General features: G+C 38.7%; 1 protein-coding gene across 1 annotated transcript in view; it reads left to right on the top strand.

Annotated features, from left to right (window-relative positions):
* The window catches only part of LOC118323879 (kelch domain-containing protein 8B-like), a 177,318-nt gene extending 159,943 nt beyond the window's left edge, over positions 1-17,375 (top strand). The window contains exons 5-6 of the mRNA XM_035655939.1: positions 1,099-1,200; positions 13,459-17,375. Of these exons, the coding sequence (XP_035511832.1) occupies positions 1,099-1,200; positions 13,459-13,655 (299 nt within the window). The 3' untranslated portion in view covers positions 13,656-17,375. The remainder of the gene's footprint in view (positions 1-1,098; positions 1,201-13,458) is intronic.
* Positions 17,376-20,939: the final 3,564 nt, after the last annotated feature.

Consider the following 20,939-nt stretch of genomic DNA (forward strand, 5'->3'; position numbering starts at 1 on the left):
GCATATAATTTTAGATCATATACACGACGGATAAACTGGTCTATAGTAGTATAGCTAACATGGTCATTTGTTTGTCTGGAAATCTAGTGCATCTGTCATTTTATATGGGTAGTCTACAGCCAGAGTGTTACATTGAGTTTCGCTGTACAGCTTGGGCCAACGGAGGTTATGTGCTTTTCCAATGCTTTCTTGTCGGATTGTTTTGAGATCAGTTTGCTAAGAGGCAACATTTCATTTCTGGAAACCACATGTTACTTACACACATAACAATATTTGTAGGCCAGGGCATCTCTGCAGCACTACAGTACTTCATTATAATGTTGTTTTGTCACACATTTTACTAAACACTGCAGATTCTGCGATTTGGATATTGCACCTGGCCATATTGCAATTTTGATCATTTGAATACATTGTACCATTTAAAATGAACCTTTAGACAACACTCAGTGGTATAAACTATATGGACAATGTTTTTTGGGTATGTTGCTTTAGTATACTTTTGGTCTCTTGGGGGCCCTTGGTTACAATAAAGAGAAATCTTGATGCTACAGCAAATGGTGATGTTTTAGTCACTGTTGTGCTTCCAACTTTGTGGATGTTCGAAATCGTGGTAAAGTCTGCAGGTATTTTTGGCATTATTATTTTTATTTGAATCTATTCCTCATGATTGTGCTGTTTCATGTTGAGATTCAGTTCTGCTCAATATTTTGTATAAAACATTGCATTTGTAAACTTTGCTGTGGAAGAACTTGACTAACCCCATCTTCAAACCCATTGAACATTTGGGAACACCAACTGTGAGCCAGACCTTATCACCCAACATCAGTGTTTGACCTCAGTGTGAATCCCTGCTGCCAGCTTCTGAAATCTGGTTAAAAGCCTGAAAGCCAGAAGAGAGGAGGCTGTTAGAGCAGCAGACTGATGTTGAATGTAGAACAATTTTATGTAGATGTAATGTTTGCGTGTGAACATACTTTTAGCTATGTTGTGTTGCTTTTCTTTAAAACCATGGCAAACAGAAACTTTTGTTTTCTTTTGTGGCTGACTGACCTGGTCAAAGATGACTGACAGTATGTCTCGTCCTCTCACCTCTGGCAGGTATCTGGATCAAACCCAGCCGAACATCCAGGATGAGGGAGAAGAGGGCTGACTTTGTGGCAGGCTGCCTGGGAGGAAGAGTAATCGTAGCTGGTGGTCTAGGTCAGAATCTTCATCTTTCCCCCTGTGTTTTTCAGTGTGTTTTCTGTCCATTGATTGCAGTGCTGTGCTTTGATCCAAGGAAGGAAAGAGACAGAGAATGACAAAAACAATTCATCCGGCGACTGATTTGTTGTTGTTGCACCACCTTTTGTCTGGTAATGGACATACCTCACATTGGCCTTACCTCGGTGTATTATCTGCCCGGCTTTTCCATTACAAATTTCTAGTCTCCAAATCCAAGCAGAGGTTATTTTTTGACATCAGAAAAGTCATTCTAAATTCAGAGTAGACATTATTTAAATGTTTTTACAGGCTGAGTAATCATTGTAAAATCAGTGGACTGCCCCTCAAATCTGGGGCAGAAAATGTCAAACCTATTCCTCCTTACTTTTTATGATGACTCTTTCTAACACTGCTTCCTAAGCGGATGGAAGTGATGTGAACGAGGAAGTGAGCAAACATCGTTGAAGATGGAAAGAGGTGAAGAGGCAGTGTTCACTGGAAGACTGCTGAGCCCCATTTGGTTGCATGCTAACAGTAGCACCAGCAGCTGTTGGCGGAGTTTAATCAGAGTAGCTGGAGGACGTCAGATAGAAATCCATAAAATATCATCCAGTTTCATCCAAACCACTGATTAAGTTGTGCTTTTGTACAATAATCAATGAGGTCCGGCCACTAAAAACACTATGCAGGTTGCTAGCTTGCAAAGTAATGAATCTTCGCTCTGTATCGTTAAAAGTTGAAGAATGATTGACAGGTGAACATCATATTATTGGTTGAAATAGGTTAGTCCATGCTTAAGTAAGCAAATGTCATATTTTGATATAACATTTTGACATCGGATTTTGATATAAAAAGAGAGAAGATGCAGCGGCTGGGTAGAAGTAGAAATTTGGAGATGGGGCGGTTGGGGTGTTGAGAAGAAGTTAGTTCCAGCAGAAATATTATAGTAATCATGACCATTACTGTTACTAGGCTACTCAAACTCAATTATTTGTTCAGTGATGATATTACCCTAATACTTGATACTTAATAATAAAAGGACTCACAGGCAATAAAGTTGTGTAGTGCTGACTTGCTAACAGCAACTCTGATTTATCATAAACACCACACACACCATACTGAACACATGCTCACACACACAACCAAATTAATTTTCCATTAACTTTCCATTTTCTCCTTGACTGAGCTGCATTTGTTAAAGTAAATATAGTGTGAAGAGAGACTGAGCAATGCTACAAATTAATCACAGGTCAGCTTTTGTCCACAATGACATGCTTGTTAAGCAGATATTGACTCTTATTTCTACACACCTGCACACATCAGCAAGATCTCTCTCTCTCTCTCTTTCTCTCTCAGACACACACACACATTATATACATACATAATCTGGTGTTAACCCCAGAGCTATACAGTGAAATCTATTGACACTATTCCTGCAAGAATGTCTCCCTGTACATATACACAACATAGCCCATGCTAGATGAACAACAAAAAGACTATTACAGCTCAATCAAAGTTGATACACGTGATGTTTGTCAACTATAAACCATCACCACATCAATTTTGAGATATTGTATCAAAAGATGAGATAATTTCTGAGATTAGTAGCAGAAGCTATCAACTTCTTCACTCTTCTTTCACTTGTAAATTGTCAAAGACGAGACATCTGACCAGAGAAGCAGAAATCTTCTGTGTGACAGTGATTAACTGGTTACAGGGTACGACACTAGCCTTAACAAACTTTGCATAATGCATGAAATAGAGGCTAACAATTATCTCAACTATTGTCTTATTTATTTAGGGCAAACTCAGTTGCATTACCAGTGTTGTAGAGACATTTAAAAATTCTGTGCCTTAAAATAGTTTATTGATTGAAATCTCAGGCCTCAGATTGTTTTTTAACAGGTTCCCATGTAGGCCTAATACATTTTAGCTGTGTTTTCCTCTGTCCACAGCTCAGAGTGGCAGTCAATAATGTGGCCTGACATCTGTTGATGACTGTGTGTATGTGTGAAAGAGAGGAAAGCGCCAATCTTGTCCTGCTGAGAGGCAACAGACAGAAAAAGTAAAGGGGATTGAATGAGAAACTAGAATGAAATTCTGTGTATGTGTGTCTGTCCATGTTTGCTAATGGGAAAATGACGGAGTGAGGGAGAGTGAAGGAGGTAGATATGTTATATTTTTCTCTGTGTGAATGTCAGCTGTGAGACCGGGTTGCCATTTAATCCATGGGGATATTTTGGGCTTGTGAGTCATAACTGGTTCATTTCCAACCCTTTGCCTTTTGACTTGGAAAATAAAGGAGGAAAATACATCCACAAAGACCAATGAGCATCTATAATGGAGTTATATCGTATATATGCACATATATGTAAACAGTACAGGTTAGCATGAAGGGTTAAGATGGTCTCAATAGAGGATGGTTAAGATAGTCTTTGCGTATGTTTTACATATGTAGGCCACAGTATACATTAACTCACTTGATTAAAAAGCAGAATTGTGTCCCAAAAGGATTAATATTAGGCACTTTGCTATTTCCTCTACATTTATTTTACAACTAAGAACGCAATTTCTATTTCTATGCTGTTGATACCATCTTGTATCTTGTCATTTATTTCAGCTCTACTAAAAACCAGGCTTTTTCCAGGCTACAGTCTGGAAGACCTTCTGATATAATTTAAAGATGGTTCTTAGATCCAAAAACCTGTATGCATTTCACGTTTGAAGTTCCTACTTTGATCCATGATTCCAATGTCAAATAATTTGATCCAGCACAGCATTATAAATACTACTAATACTACTAATATGTATAATGTTGAACACCTCGTTCAATGCTGGGACATATGTAGTTTTTAAGTTTTTTAAGTTTTATACACAAAGAAATAAATAAAAGAAAAGAGAATGTATTTACAAGAAGGCCCAAATAATAACATCAATAACAAATTTCCCCCTGGGGATCAATAAAATATTTCTGATTCTGATTCTGATTCTGATAATAATTGAAAAGAATTTTTCAAAGACAGCATTTCACAATGTTTCTACTTCAACTCAACAACTCACAAAAGTTTTTTAAAGGTGTCAGGGGACTTTCTCCACCAGTGACAAAGAAGTAACCTGTATTGTTTACTGTGTACAGTAGTTGTAAAATTTGACGTTTAACATTAATCAAATGTTGTCTTATTTCATAAATTTAGTGTATATGATGAATGTTGGCAGGTAAGAGGACACACTTTAAAAACAGAGTAGCCAACAAAAAATGACAATGTTTTTTACACTTTTTTTAATGCAAAATTTATAAGAAGGCACAATGATTAATAGTTGAAGTTTCACAACCATCGTATCTATATGCGTCGTCGATGTGTCTTGAGTGTATTCACACCTGTGCTTAGAGCTGTTCACTTGCGATGGGATCACTCAAGACACATGTTAACCTTTTACCATGTATGTAAAATGACCTAAAAATGCCTAAAAACAACATACCCAAGTAAATGAAAAAGCTTTCTTTCAACCCCATTTTGCAGTATATGCCATGGTTTTGGTCCTCATTTAAAAAGATAGCCACTCAACCAGGAAAAAAACAGCTGTTCATGGGTATCTATGTGCTCATGTAGATGGACAATAAATCTTACTGGAGTGGATATATTGGACCTTTGGCAATAAAACAGGACTGTTTTTGTTGGAATATTACTGATTACAGGATTACAATGAGGCTTCTTGGGTGAGTGGGCTCCATTTTATGATTGCTTGCTCTCTGTTTGAGGCGCCGATTGTGCCTGCTGTTGTGTTTGTATCCCAAAAGCGTTTTGATCAATAAATATACGAGATTCTAACCTTTCCAATGATGTATGATATGGGTACTAAATCTAACTAAATTTGTTTGTTTGTCTTGTGTTGTTTGCATGAACATCTGTTCAAAAAATTATTTATGGAAATGATTGTGAATTCATTTTTAAATGATCGGAAAAATAAAACTTACCTTACCTTACCTATCTTTAACACCTCCACCCAGTATCAGTCCATCTCTTCTTCATTGCCTCTTTATTTTTGCCCCCCTGCCCATCTTTAGTTCACGATCAACGCCTGACATCTTGATATTTGCGTGTAAATTGTAATTAGATGCAACTCGTCAGAGAAGACTGACTTGAGATGCAATTATGTGCTCAGCCATATCATTTCATTATCAGATTATTTGTCAGAATTGTACACACACACACACACACACACACACACACACACAGACAGACTTGGGCAGAATATGTTCTTAACTGTACTTTTTTTTTTTGTGGATTTGTAAAATGTCATCAATCATAGCCAAGCCCAGTACAGTCTAAATGACCGGTGTTATTGCTCCACCTGCTGTATTAACCACAAAGCAACCAAGGTCATAGGCACACCGTGTAGCCAAGCCACAGGAAATAATGATAATACTAACAATAATACAATCTAAAATCTATGGTACTTGTTGCACTCCTGTGTTGATGAATTTTTTATTTACAGGGTTGGGAAGGTTACTTTAACAATGTAATGTAATATAATACAATTACTAATTACCTTTTAAAGCATGTAGTAGGTAACCTAATCACAATATTGAAGGAACCTAAGTTAATTACTTTTACATTTGAATTACCTCAACATCAAATATATAAATAAATATTAATAAGATGACTTGTATGTATTATATAAGACAACAGAACAGAACAACTCTGCTCAGTGTATTTTAGAAGAAAAATTGCTTTTCATTTATAAAACTCAGGCAGTAGCCTATAGACCATGTTCACAGCTGGAAGGCATTGTACTGTGACGTTGTTCCCTTTTCTGCTGTAAAGACAAACTAATGGTGAAATTTCTACCCAGTGAAAGCATTTTTTTACTAGAGGCCACGATGATGAATTGGCACTTATAAGATTAGGTATGATTTTACTTGGGGGAGTGGTGTTGTGAGACTTTGTTGTGAGAAGGATTTTAATCGGTGCACACTGCACGTGTGTGGTAGTATATTGTTCTTTATTTTGAAATTTATTTTCAAATTTGTAATGCTGCTAATAATCCCTATTTTTATTAAATGTGACTGTAATCTGAATCTTTTTTCTGTTTTTCTGTTCTTTTTTTTGTATCCTGATTATGCAAATCTGTTACATGTAATCCATTACTCCCCAAGCCTGTTTATTTCACATGACACAGATGGTCACCTGTCAACATGTCATTATAGACATAGTAAGATAGTTCATCCATAGCAACAGGGTCAAATCTGTTTCTCTCAGTTTCTCAATAAAAGATGCTCTCAGCAGCTTTTAAAAAAGGTCTTCAGAACACACTCTTTGCTGGGAATATTTAGTGCCATTTAAGAGGACTCAGTGATAAGCTAAGATAGAGCCCCTGAGTGTGACTGGTTATGAAGAAGTAAATCATGGCTCAAGTTCTACTGATTATTAATTAAAGACAACAAGCGGCATAAGAGCAGGCCAACATGTTTTCAACTCTCTTGCCTGGAAGGCATGGAGGAAGTGTTGGTCTGCATTTAAACACCAAGAGCAGCCCTGGGTTGGGTATAGTGGGGAGTAGTTTACTAGTTGATCAAAGCTCCTGTAGCTGCACAGTTTCCCCGAGCTGCAGCGTCATGTGAGTGTCCATAGGTCAACCTCTGACTGTAGATAGAGCAGCAGTGTTCAGTCATTTTGTCCCTAACCAGAGTGCTGGTAGCAGGTGTCAACTACCTCTTACCATGCTGTGGTAAATAATGTTGACCTTGTTCAGCAGCACTTTGACCACTAAAAATGTATCTTACACTACACAAACATTAGTCACAAGGAACTGGAGGAAGCAAAGCAAGAAGGTCAAGTATGAGTGCTGTGTATTATGTTCTAAAACATGATAAGTGCTGAAAAGAGGACATGTAATGACACTATTTACAGCACCGATCAAACATCACCACAAACTGCAGGTGTGCTGTGGCTTCTGTCTGACCTAACGTGCTGTGCTATTGTCACACAGGCTGAAAACAGAAGCAACAGGAGGTCAGACAGAGGTGAAAAGAAAAGACAGAAAATAAACACTTGATAGCTTCAGTATGGAAATAGTGGAAAACAGTCAAGGATAATATTGATATTGAATCTGCAAATGCAAAAGAGACAGACTGCAACAGATGTAAATTGAGTTAAGCCTCATGAATTGCATGAAATGCTGTCTGGGCCTGTCCGTATTTCTAAAACAACTGACTATTATATATACTCTAGGTTTCTGGGAGAATATTCAGTTGGTCACTCAAGGCTGAGACACACTATGTTTGCATAATACAAGTTTATATTTAGTTGTCCTGCCCAAACTGAATGGAACTGGACCAAAAAGGGGGTCAGTACCCTAATTCAGCACAATCCTAACCCTACACACAACATAACCCTGAGCCTAATTATTTCAGCATGTTTAATCCTTCTTAACAAGGACATTTTCAGTGCTGTTTTCTTAGCATTAAGCTAGCTACGTGTTTATACAGAGACACAGTTATGCAGGCGTTTAGGAGAACCTCACCAGTTTTAGAAATACAGAGGTCCAAGAAGTGAACTTGCTTGGGGGTCTTGGGGCATCCAAGAATCAAAGTAGTTATTGTTCTGAAAAAATACTGAGGTCCATACATTGGTGATGTCAATCGTAGGTACAGCCATGCTCAACAGAGGTGGCAGAACTCAACAAGAAGTAACGGTACTTGTGGACAAAAATCTGAAGTTCTGGCCCATTTCAGACACTGGTCCTAGCAACATATCTGATAGGTCACACAATATTAGGCTATTTGATATTCTATTAGATATTCTATTAATGAATATATGTACTTATTTAACCTGACATTTTGGCTGTTAATATTTTCATCTGTCAGACAACTACACGTGATGCCGGCCAATGTAAACCCTGTTGTCCACCCCTATCATAAGAAACAAGGAAATGCACAGCTATTCATTCCTTTCAACGAATGCAACGCAAACATATTAAGACTGTCAGTAAAGTTATACAGTTAGCTACCTTCATAGGCTATCGCTAAATAGCCAGCATTAGTATTAACAGCTGTTTATTCACTAGTCTTTATCCCTTTACCCACCAAGAGTTGGCTCCAGCAGTGCAAAGCTATGCCAGTGTTACACTTTTTGGCTTCTTTCTATCACGTCTTTCTTTGCTGCTGAATGTGGTTTCTTATCCTAAGGGAAGTGTTACTTGACATTACATTCAACAACACATTTCTTTTAAAAGTCGGGCGAACAAAGGGTAAAACAGTGTGGTGTATCGTGAGTGAGAATTTTTTATAATCCAGTTCATTGGATCTCAGTTCAACGCCATATTTTCCCTCATCTCCCCTATCCAACGTTGCCTCCAAATTCAGCCTTCCTCTGTCTCTTTACCTTTTTATAGGGATGGCAGTGTTGGTCAGTTCGGTCAAATGCGTTAGTCCAGACTGACATATCACAACAACTATTAAATAGATTGCCAGAAAAGTTTTTACACACGCTCATGATTCCCAGACTATGTATTGGACTTGCAGATTCCCTGACTTTTCCTCTAGTGTCAGTACACATTTGTGGATTTTAGTTAAATATCTTGAAAGTATTGGATGCATTGTCATGAGATTTGCTTCAGGATGAAACAGAATAACATTGGTGGTCCTCTGACTTTCATTTAATGGACCCCAAAAAAGCAAGCAAAGGATAAAATAGTGTGGAGTGAGAATTATTTTATAATCTTGTTAACCAGATCTCAGTGCAAAGCCAGTTTCCTTAAAGCTTGTATCACCCTAATGAGGTTAATCACCTTCAACTTAGGTGCACAGGTTGGTCCTTCTTGCCTTCAGCTCTCCATCCAACATGACAAATGTAGCCTTCTTTGACTTTTACAGGCAAGCTTATCCATAAATTGGCAAAACAAATAAATTATGTATGTTTCTCAACACCTAAAAATGTATGTCTTTTATATTTCAGGGGTTGCTTAGCCTTGTAACTCTAATCATAGTCTACATGTTGTCCAAAAATAAAGAAAGAAAGAATCTGCCTACAGTAGTATTCACTGTTAAAAGCAGGTCTCCACTGTAAGATGTGACAGCATTTGAGTAGCATTATCTCAAAAGGAATACAATGAGTAAACCAGCCTTTAAAGGCACATATGGTAAATATTAAAGAGGCATGAAAGCAATAATTCTCCTCAAGATGAAAATTCTGTCAAGAATCTTTCCAAAAAATTAACAGTAAAGGTCAGTATGCTGTTAGTGCCTTGGAATATAATAGTAAGGGCTTATTTCTAAGCTTTTCATTTTGCAAAAATTGTTCAAAAACTCACTGAGAACAAACCCATCAAAGAGAAAGAAGAGATACCTGTTTTGTCACGGACAGTGGCCTCAATAGACCAGCAGGCATTTCATACAAATGTCCCAAGCCATACAACATATTCTATTTATACATCCATCTATCTATCCATCCATCCAATATCTTTTGCAAGGTGGAGGGGGGCTGGAACTTATCCCAGCCGGCATCTCCAGTATGTACTAATCTTTGTTGTTCTCTAGTTAGTATTAACACACATACTTGTTTTATACGGACAGGAAAGAATGCCACGGCCGGTTAAACAAAGGGGTACAGTTTAGTATTCTACTTGAAAAGAAAAAGAGCTCTGCACACATGTAGAGCAGAGAGTCACAGCTGACAGGATTTACACAAAATCCAGCAATGTGGCTCCTTCCCGCAGGGTTGTGCGGAGGGGGGCCATGTTTATTTGTGCTTTAGAATGTTACTGCTGTTAAGCAATCCTAAAATAACGTTTTATTTCTCTGATCCACTTCTTTGTTCTTGCTAACACCACTTCCTCTCTTCATTAATTTTGTAGCTTGCTTGACCTCCGCTGCCCTTGCTCTCTGTCTCTGTGTCTCTCTGCATGGGGCAAACTTTGAATACTGTGTACAAACAGCAGCCGACAAATCCTTCTCATTCCACCTTAAAATCTAACTTAATTAATACGATGAATCACTTTAAGTTTGAGGACTTTGACATAAAACATAAAATATGATGACATTCTTTCAAAGCTTCGAAAAAACATGAAAAAAAGACATTCGGTACAGGCTTATAAACCAGTAAGGGAATTAGAAGAAGGTGATGTAGGATGATTATGATAACGATTGAAATTACACAGTAAATTACAACAATTTATCAAAAAATAACTTGTGTATATAACGTTGGTGCTGCAGATTGAGCACTGTGTGTGCGACTGGCAGTAAGAAGGTGAGAAGAGGGAAAAGAGCAAGAGAGATGAAGAACAATGCAACAGAGGTTTAGAGTTTAGAGAGAATAAAGGAAGACAATTTGAGACGAGAGGCATCAAAGAGGTAAAGTGAAGCCAGAAGGAGAGTTAAGAGGAGGAGGTTTAGTGTGGAGGACAGGTGGGAGAATAGTTAAGGTGAACAGCGAAGAAGGACAGATCAGACGGGGTTAAGATCGCTAGAGTGGAAGAAAATGGTTTCTAAGTAAGGATTAGAAATAGGTAAGAATTAGAAAGATGAGAATTTATTTTGAAAGGACAGGAAAGGATGACGAATGAAGTTAATGGAGAAAGGCAGTAAGGGGCAACAGAGATAACAGTAAAGAGGAGAAGACGAAGGACAGAGGAGGAGGAGAGGAGCGGCTGGCGAATTGACATGATGTTTGTTGGACGTGAATCAAAGCAACGACAGGAAGCCTTTGACCACCAAACGCAGCATGGAGCATGTTTGTGTGCTCTGCTTGTGTGTGTGTGTGTGTGTGTAACGGGTGTTGGTGCGTATGTGTGTCTTTATAAAAAATGATAAAGGAGGCGAGGCCTGAGCAGCTTTGAAAAGGCCGACTCGGCACTGTCACTTTGTTCTTCCAACAAAATGATGATAATAGTCCTCCTTAGACAGACGCACGCACACACACACACACACACAGACACACCATTCCATATAATTTGGGCACTTGCTGTGATGTGGGTCTCCATGGAAACGGCAACAACTTAGTGCTGGCTGATGTATAATGACAGTGAGCATTGCACCTGAGGTGAAAGAGAGGGAGAGTGGGGGGAGGGAAAGAGAAACAGAGGGAGAAAAAAAGAGGAAGGGCAGATCACAGCAGACCTTAGAAATAAGATGAATCCTTGGTAAGACTTAACATGTTGCAGATAAAATTACATCTAAATTCTTAAATAAGACCCTTGGCTTCAAGTTATTGTAATTTTGTTGCAAACCTCTTGGTGTCAGCCTTTCCTGGAGTGCATACCAAACCCAATTAAGACATGAAATTAATATCCTGCTACATTTGCATAATTTCAAAATTATGTGAAAAAGCAGTTATTCAAACTCCAGCCAGAATTAAGTGACATATTTTAGTACAACACATTCAGGGGGTTTTGAAGAAAATTACATTATTTTAAAATGTTTTATTTTGTTATTTTTTTTTAATTTTTGCTTTGTTAAACCAAGAGTTAGCAGTTAATTGTTATTGCTAGTGATGTCTCTGTTTACTGAGGGAAGACTAGAAAGTATAGAAGAATAGAAAAGAGAACACAGAGTTTGAAGATTAATACTGTAAAGTTGAAATATTTCAACTGTACATGCAGTGTGTTTTTTTAGTGTCTTGGAACAACACTGATGAGATTGGAAATTAACCAAAACAATGTGCTGAAAGATGCTAAAATGCACCATAGCTTTATTACCTTGAAGGCGTTTGGGGCAAAAGATTTCTTGTAGATATTTCTATTAGCCATCTGTGATCTATAACGTCTCCCTGAAGGTAAAGCTCAGATTCACTGTGCAATGGGTGAGAGGGGTCGTTAATAATTCTGTCAGCCTTCCTTTTTAAGAGTTCATCATACATACTATTTCTTTGCTTTTGTCGCTTTCAAGTAATTTTGGATGCCATGTTTAATATTTTCTGCAGCTTATTTCTTCTCTCAATGGTCTAATCTAGTGGAAATGACTGCTAACATGAGGAAGCTGTGCAAATGTTTTGAGTGAAATACAAACTTGAAGGAGGACTGGGTTGGGGGTGAAGACTATCAGTCAGACAATGAAAACTGCCTGGAGGCATGGAGTTATAAAGAAGTGAGCTTACCAGACCTCTGTAGCCCTCTCCTGATCTCTGCTTGAGGCTAAAGCCTTTTGGCTAAATTAGCATGTACTAGCAGAACACACCTGAATCGGCAGTCGAGTTGCCTTGTGGGTAATGAAGGCATTAGGTTTTAAAAATATATTGGCTTTGAATCAATATATGCACAGAATAAAGTTATAAAATGCAGATATTTGTATCCGGCATTGTCACCTAAATGTATTATTTTAATGAGATACCAACTTTCTACCAAGCTACAACTATCTTTATAATTTTAGCTTATCAAGTTCCTTATCCATTTTAACACATGCTGTGTATTGTTAATGTGTAACAAATATAGCTGCAGACAAAAGCTTTTTCAGGAAAATACTGATTATTGTAATGATACTCAGATGCTATTTTAGTGTGTTTATAACAAGAGGGGAGGTCATGAGGATTCTTCATCACATTGCTGTAGGAGGTGTTATCTTGGCTTTGGTGTCTTTACATGTTTGTGTACACAAGCTCTCAGTGCACGTGACTGAGTCGATAAGTTCACTCCACTCCTAAGGCTCCAGCTCTACGTGTGTCAAACCTGCCCTGGAGGTGATATGTGTTTATAGCAACATGTTTTTCTTTTAGAAGACAAGTCATCGCCGATTAGAGGTGTGATGAGTCCACATTCATAATCTTGAAGTGTCAAATTTGAATGATGTATATGTGTCCACTATGGAAGCAAATAATGCTATGGAAGCAATGGAGCAATTGAGCTGATGGTTGTCAGAGTAAAATAAAATGAGTGTCAGCGACCACCAGACTACTACAGACCCACAGGGGACGTGATTTAATTGTCTGCTCACGATGCCATTGCTCCACTATATCTTTACATAGCAAATAGTTGTTTCCTGCTATATTAATGTTCAAAATCTCATATATAAATGTTAAATGTACAGTTAACTTTAAGTGTTTAATAGTTATTAATGTAACAAATTGGGTTTCCAGTTGGTCATACTGTAAGAATCAGATTTTTATGGCCTTCATTTGCTTCCATAGTCCACTTCAGAAAAAGACAGACAAAGACATCAGTTTTTGTATGTTTCCACTTGTTTTCCAAACTGAACAGACTTGGCAGAGGCTGAATAGGAAACATAATTGCTGTCATCCTAATGTGTTACTTTCCATTTTACAGGTAATGAACCGGCGCCGTTGGGCACGGTGGAGAGCTATAACCCGGTGAAGCGGCGCTGGGAGTATGTGGCACCCATGCCCACTGCACGCTGCTCCTCTGCCCTCGTGCAGACAACCAGCATGCTCTTTGTGATCGGTGGAGTTGCGCAGGGACCCAGTAATGCTGTGGAAACCCTGTGTTTACCGGAAACAGTGTGACACATGCACACACACCAACACACACAGGAATAATTGCAAACCGGCAGTGATATTTTATTATGTATGTGCATAAACACAGACAAAAACACATGACCTGGATCCACAGATCACTTAGATACTTTTCTACCTTTATGTCCAACTGATGGATTACTCTTGTACACTGGGATGTAAGAAACTCTTTTTCAGATTCAACAAGCATTTTCGGGGGCTGCAGAGACAGTTTGTGACAGAGCTGGACAAATACAAGATGAAGGACATTCAATCCGACTGCTGACAGCTTTTTTACACTGGGGAAATCAGAGGAAGACAAAAAAAAGAGCAAAAAACAGACACACGCGGTGTCTAAAGAAACAACACGCCTTTGAACTGTTGAGCATTTTTCAGAATAAAAGCAGGGTACTTTTCTGGATATTAAAGGAACATAGGGCCATATCTGTATCTCTTACAGCAGCATCGCTCTCCCCAACTGCTGCAAAAGCAAGCTCGGACACTTTTCTATGACCTTAGACACAACACATAGTTGAGTTTTAGACAGTGACCTTCTGGGAATGTGAATGTTTCGTTTCTTCTCCTTATGTTGAAGTGTTGTATATGTGTGAAAACCGCTACCACAGTGTTGACAACAGTGGCCCTTAACATGCGTTCAGACCGCAAGCAACTCAAGCAACTGCCAGTCAGAAGCCCCTCCATTTTCAACGACCAGTGAAACGGTGGCTGATGTTGACCACAGTCACTGTGTTTCCTTTATTTCCAGTTGTAGAAAAAGTTGACTGTGGTTGAACTTGTGTGCACCTTGCTCTGCTACACATCTATCCAGCTCTGTTTCAGCAGCTGTTTTAGCAGCACAGCAATCAATCACCAAGCTCAAACAGTCCTTCACACTGTAGCACAGGGATGTAGTTGCTCGTGGAGTGAATGCAAAGTTACTCATACCTGCTGCACTGAAGCATCCAGACAGACAAATAATAATCTGAACATCAGCTTCCTGACATATTATATTCCCCCTGAGTTTTATGATTGATAGCATTTTATTCTTTACCTTGCTTGCTTGCTTTATGCTTGATGTCAGCCAGATGATGGATAAAATGGGAAGAGCATCTTAAGGTGGTGATACCTGGGCAACATTTTGAAGCAATATGGTTACTCACTAGGTTTTAGCAAGAAAGATAATGTTTGTTTAAAAAAGGACAAAATCTTAAAGTATGTACAGGTTTGAGTTTTATTTTTGCGATTATGGTTTTATTAGTGTTTTCCATTTTTGGCAGAGTAGTGAAAGGGATCTGAAATAGCCTGTTTTTGTGTAACCCTAGTGTAATGTAGGCTACCATGATCATAGGTGCATTCTATTTGCACAACCTTAATGGTAAAGTTAGCCCTGGCTTTTGAGCATAAAATAAGTGTAGGCTTAAAAGGAGACTGAAAAGATTGTAGCTTGTTCAGAAAGGGAGCTGAAGTTAGCTTGCAAAGCAAAACATATCAAAATTCACTCATGCAGCATATTCCACTTCTCCACTATTGGTTCAGTATGTCCCAAACAAGTGTCACTTTGCCAAAAGATTGATAACTACGCTACTTCCAGCAGAGCTTTGAAGCGATACAGAAGTAGTGAACTTAGCTGCTAGGCAAGTTAAAAAATCAAATAAATTCCAAATTATATATTACTCATTAAAAAAGTTATATTACTAATGATTCACCAACAAAAGTAATTCTTTCTGTATGAAGGTTTTTATAGTTAATTAAAACTAAACTAGAACTAAAAGGCACAGTGTGTAGGATTTAGTGGCATCTAGTGATGTAATTGCAGATCGCATCTGTATCACTTAATCCTCCTTTTCCAAGCGCGAAGGAGAAACTACGGTGGCCGTGAAACATTGAAGAGTACAGAGCCAGTGTTTGGTTTGTCCATTCTGGGCTACTTTTCAGAGCCACCTTTTAATCCTACTGTGGGGGAGCAGTTGATACTCAAAAGGTAGACTTTTGGTGGAGATTCAGCTCGGGCTGAGGTGAGACTTGTGTATAAGAAATGATGGATGGAGCTACATGGGAGAACGTTTTGTGACCGATTCAGTGACCCGTGGATAGCAGACGAGTTCTGGCAGGAAGCAAAGGAATTATCCAGTGCAGTGTGTACCAGCTTGTGTTGGTCTCTCTTATCCTGTCATATTGGTAGCATTTTTGAATGAGCACTTGAAGAGCCAATCACCAGCCTCTCCATTCAGAATTAATTTACAGTAACACAGTAGTCAGTTGTGGCTCAGCTGGTTTGATGGTGGTTCAGCCCAATAATTATGGGCTCCAGACTAAATTAAAACCTTTTATTGAGACAATAGAGAGTAAAGCTTCATATGAAAGCCATTTATCCATTCCAACTAAAGAAGTTGATGCACTTTGTCGTACTTTTACTAAAATTTGCATTAGAGATTAGATGATTGGTCTACCGGATTAATTGCCCTATACCTCTTCCTACCTGGAAAATACAAGTAATGGCATTTGCCACGATACAATTTGAAGTTTCTTTTAATTTTTCAGTTTAAATGATAATGGACTATTTTACCACACTAACACACAAAAAATACACCCCTGCATCCCAAAGGCACGGTGCACCATTTAGAGACAACATTCATTTGCTACATCCAAACTGTTTTAAATAACTGACTTAATGTTTCAGTTGCATGAGAAATAGCATGCTAATGGAATTTAACCGCTATCTCCCTGAAAACTCTATTTAAAGAGACTTGTATGAATTCATACTTATAGAGAGGGAAGAGAAAACTTTAGATAAGTTAGAGTCACAGATAAATACCAGACAAGAAGAGAGAGTTATCTCTGGTCCACAAATTAGCATTGTTTTCTACACACACAAATACACACGTCCTTTTCACTATTTTGCCCTCCTTCATATATTTTTCTGGCCGGCACCCTGGCCTTGTTAAAAGAGCCTGACATCTATTGCTGTGAGAGAGCACTGAAGCTGTTGGAGCTCAGATGTGATGCCAGTTGACAGTTGGTTATTTCTGGTGCTGCATTGTGTGCACCTAATGGAGTGTGTTAGGTACAAGCCGCACACTCATCACATATGTACGCATGCACTAACACAAACACACACACCCCTGCCTGTACGCAGAGCCAAGCATAGAACTACGAGCCTCCATGCATGCCTGCACGAATGCAGTTAGTCACTTACTCACTCACATAGTTTATCTGGCAACAATCACAAAAGCTTGGAGAGAATACAGAGATCATTTTGTCAGTAAACAGCTCTGCTGGTTGGGGACCGTGGCCCTCCATCCAGGACTGATTAACCTACTTAAATCAAGTTGAGTGTGTGTTTGTGAGAAAGCTTGTGTATTTTTGTCATCAGAAGTGGATAAGGTTTATTAAATTTGGCCAATGTATTTGCATGCAACTTACTCATGCAGCCCATACACCTAAACAGTTTAATTTTTTTGTTCAGTTTCAGTTTAAATCCCTGAAAAAATAAAGGTTATTAGCTTGCTAGATGTTCAATCAGCTAACATCTGGGCAGGTAGTGTACAGTGGGTTTACAAGAGCTTTTACACTGAAAGCAGCTGTCTGCTCCTGCTGGAAACTTTGAACTTGGAAAATTTGTTAAGAATTTGCAGGCTATAACCAAAACAATGAACTAAAAGAGGCTAAGAAGTAAAGCTGCAGAGTCTGGTTGTAATTTACCTTTCCTAACCCCTACCACTTTCTGCTCTGTGCTCCAATAANNNCTGTCAACATCCTCCTTTGCTGTACTTAGACCTGCTATGTGCTAGACTCATGTATGTTGAAAAGACCAAAACCTTTGCAACCAACTGAACTCTTATCCAGCATTGATATAAAACGATATTCATTAATGCAGCTTTAAGGTGTGCTCTCCTGTGTGTGCCTGGGCTTGTATGTCTACATTCATGAGTGTATGTGCATTTGTGCATGACATCTGCTCGATTGATGCTCTGTGTGTGTCGTCGGTGGCTGGTCGTGCTGTGTCAGTGTCCGTCGTCCGTCGGTGCCTGTGTGTGTGTGCACCAAGACACACGTACCATCTGTTATTGTGTGAACTGTCTGGAGAATGTACAATGTCTCCTTTGCAGTTTCTCTGGCTCTTCGATACAGTTTACATGCCACACTGCAGTCCTCAAGGAATTCTGGGACGTTGCCAGAGCTAACTCTCTCTTTTGGTTGTCTAGTTTGTTTAGTTTCTTCCTTTTTTAACTTTTCTCTCTCACTTTCTCTCTGACCCTGTCAGAGTCAGTTAGAGAAGATGCTTCATAAATCCCAAAAATTCTCTTTCAGTAGAAAAGATGCCTCATAAATCTGTTTTTCTGGCTCCTGATGTGACGTATGTGTCAGGCTGTTTACTCATTGGAGTGAAATCCCTCTGCTGCTTCTGACAGCAGGTTGAGGAACACAGAACAAAAGAGCAGGATGCTTTAGTACACGTAGCATTTAATTACATGCTGTAAGTTTTTTAGCAGGCCATGAGCCGATGATGCACAAGCATATGTAAATTTATTTTTACAAGACTAGTTGAAAGCCAAAATGTATTGTGGACCTGCTTCCCATGACAAGAGCATTAATATAGTTTCTAGGTGAAATTTTTCAAACTGAGTCTGAAAATCTGCAGAACCTGAGGCGCAGGGCAATTTCACAAACAATAAGTGCCCTAAAATGATTACACAAGTTTTTAATACCCTCTTCCATAGAGCAATGTCGACAGCACTCATATTGAGGCACGTTTTTATTATCTGGAGCCAACAGACTAGACTTGCATTGCCCCAAAAAGTTGCCTTGTGTATTAATACCTCTCAAACATTTGTAGTTCCATATATGTACCCGCTCATCCAAGACACATTCAGGACTGTGTTTTAGTGTAGGCACACTGTGCATGGCAGGTTCTGTGCCTTGATTCACAAAAATAAGGCCCACAGACTCAGGTTCTGAAAAACAATGGGGGTGCATTCAGCACAGGGCAGGGACGGGGGCGGACGATGCTGAATTTACTGTTTTCAGTGTTGTGAATCCAATGCATTACTGTGTCTTATTTTTGACAATGAAAAGCGTCTACTTTTTTTTTTTGCGGGCCAACTTGAGTACAGTTTCCTGGGCAACAGGGAACAGTGTCAACACCCGCAGGTAGCATAAATGTGCTCCTCTTACATCAGCATACCCATGTGTTCTTGTTGTTTTTGTTTCCTATTTGGGCTTGTAGAAATATATCAAAAATCCTGTTGATTATGGTTGATTAGGTAATCCAGATTAGATATAATGCTATTTCTTGGGTTATTTTGTTCAGTTTTCTCATTATTTTGCCCTCCAGTTGTCTGTGTTGTGGATTGAGGTTGTGCGGTGACAGATGTGTCGTGATGTTGTCCAGGTCGGAGCTAGGTTCCCCAAAGTGTTTGTCACTAGTTATGTGTTCTTGCAAAGCTTCGCTTGTGCCAATGTTGCAGCAAATATTTTTTCAATAGAAGTATATCCATAACTTTTTTTTTCACTGTGTTGTTCAGATGAGATGCATAAGACACAGTTTTTTGTCATACTAGGAATGAGGATATATGTAATACGGCTATCTAATACATGGTTCTTGAGAAGAAATGAATACAAAAGTTCATATATAGTAGACAACAAGAAAGGCAACAAGCAACAAGCTGGCATATTTTATTTGTCTTTCAATATGCTGAGTGGTAATATATCAGACACAAATGGCCATCGGCAGAGCAAAAAAATACACAATAATAACTTTTTGATTCTGTGACGTAACTAAGAGATCTTCAAAAAATCACTATCTCAAAACCCACGCAGCTCAAGAACCACCGGCCTTTAGTGCAGTCTAACCGCTGAATAAAACTAGTTTGTACAGATATTTTGGGAAACATAAACCCAGAATCCCTCTCCTGTTGTCATCTCTCTCGCTGTACTGTGCTGTTACAGTGATTGACATGGTAGAAACCTGGTGAACTGCTTTGTGGTCTCAGTGGATCAGTATTGCCATGTGCTCTGTATGTATATTTGGGAAGTTTACTGAACTTAATGAAATGTACTGAAGGTGAAAGCAAAACATAAGGAAGGGAGGACTCGACTCACTCAGATGACGTGTGGGGAGGTGTGAGGCAGTGTGTATGAAACAGTAAAAAGTTAAATATAACCTTATTTATGTTCCAATCCTTTAAAATTTGTAATTTATCCCTATAATGACTGTGTACACATTTAGTCTTAGACACATGTGCATAAGCCCTTTCAGCCAAATACACACAGAAACTTCTGCCACTTTAAACTATGCACTGACAGTATATCAAGCCCAGTGACACTAACAATGACTAGAGTCATATATGACCCCAATTTAACAGTAATGATAACATATATAGTCCTAGATATATAGATACATATATTCAACATAACTATAAATAATAGAAACAAATAAATACATAAATATACATTTATTTTTACAGTTTTACACAATGATATATGGGTCATGTTCCCTGAGACAAATAAAATTCTGTTTAACTCTAGATTCTGAGTTGCTCTATATACAACATTTCTGAACATTTAAAGGGCACTCCACCAATTTTACTCATGAGGTGAGCAGTGAACGCAAGAAAACTGTGTGCAACGGTGCTCTTACAGTACTCATTTTCACCCCCAACACAAGTGCATCAGAACCACAGGATGAAGCAGAGGAAAAAGGCAACACTTTTTGCACGATGAGGGACTGATTAGCTCCCGTATCACGCAAAATTGTAATCGGAACCTGATCTTCCTCCTTTCCTGTCAGAGAGACTGAACCTTGTAAAATGAACGGTCTGTAACACTCATCTACCTCTTCTTTTTCTGGTTCAGTACTGACAGGAGACGGAGTGGGAACAGACTGAACAAGTCCAACACTTTTTGGTCTTGTTTCACTTTGATTATGTTCTTTACGCTGGAGCGCAGGGCAGCTGGCTATAAGGTGTCCTACCTTGTGGCACTAAAAACATTTACGTTCAGAAGACGTAGGATTAGGTCTCTGTGGATTTTTTTGTAAGATTTCATGTTTTTTTTCAGTATTTTCAATCAAAGTATGCCCGCGGCGCCCCGCCGGAAAAGCAACACGGTGCGTTAAAACGAACTTATCGCGAGCACAGCAGCTTTGCACAGAATCTGATTTTTGTTCATTTAAGTAAACGACAATATTCTCTGGAAGACATGCTTTAAACTCTTCTAACAAAAATAATTCATGGAGTTGAGCAAAATTTGTCACTTTACTCGCAGTGCACCACTTATCAAGGAGAACAGTTTTCT

Source organism: Morone saxatilis, unplaced genomic scaffold, assembly GCF_004916995.1.
Source record: "Morone saxatilis isolate NCDOM2014 unplaced genomic scaffold, NCSU_SB_2.0 Contig15, whole genome shotgun sequence".
Classification (NCBI taxonomy): domain Eukaryota; kingdom Metazoa; phylum Chordata; class Actinopteri; family Moronidae; genus Morone; species Morone saxatilis.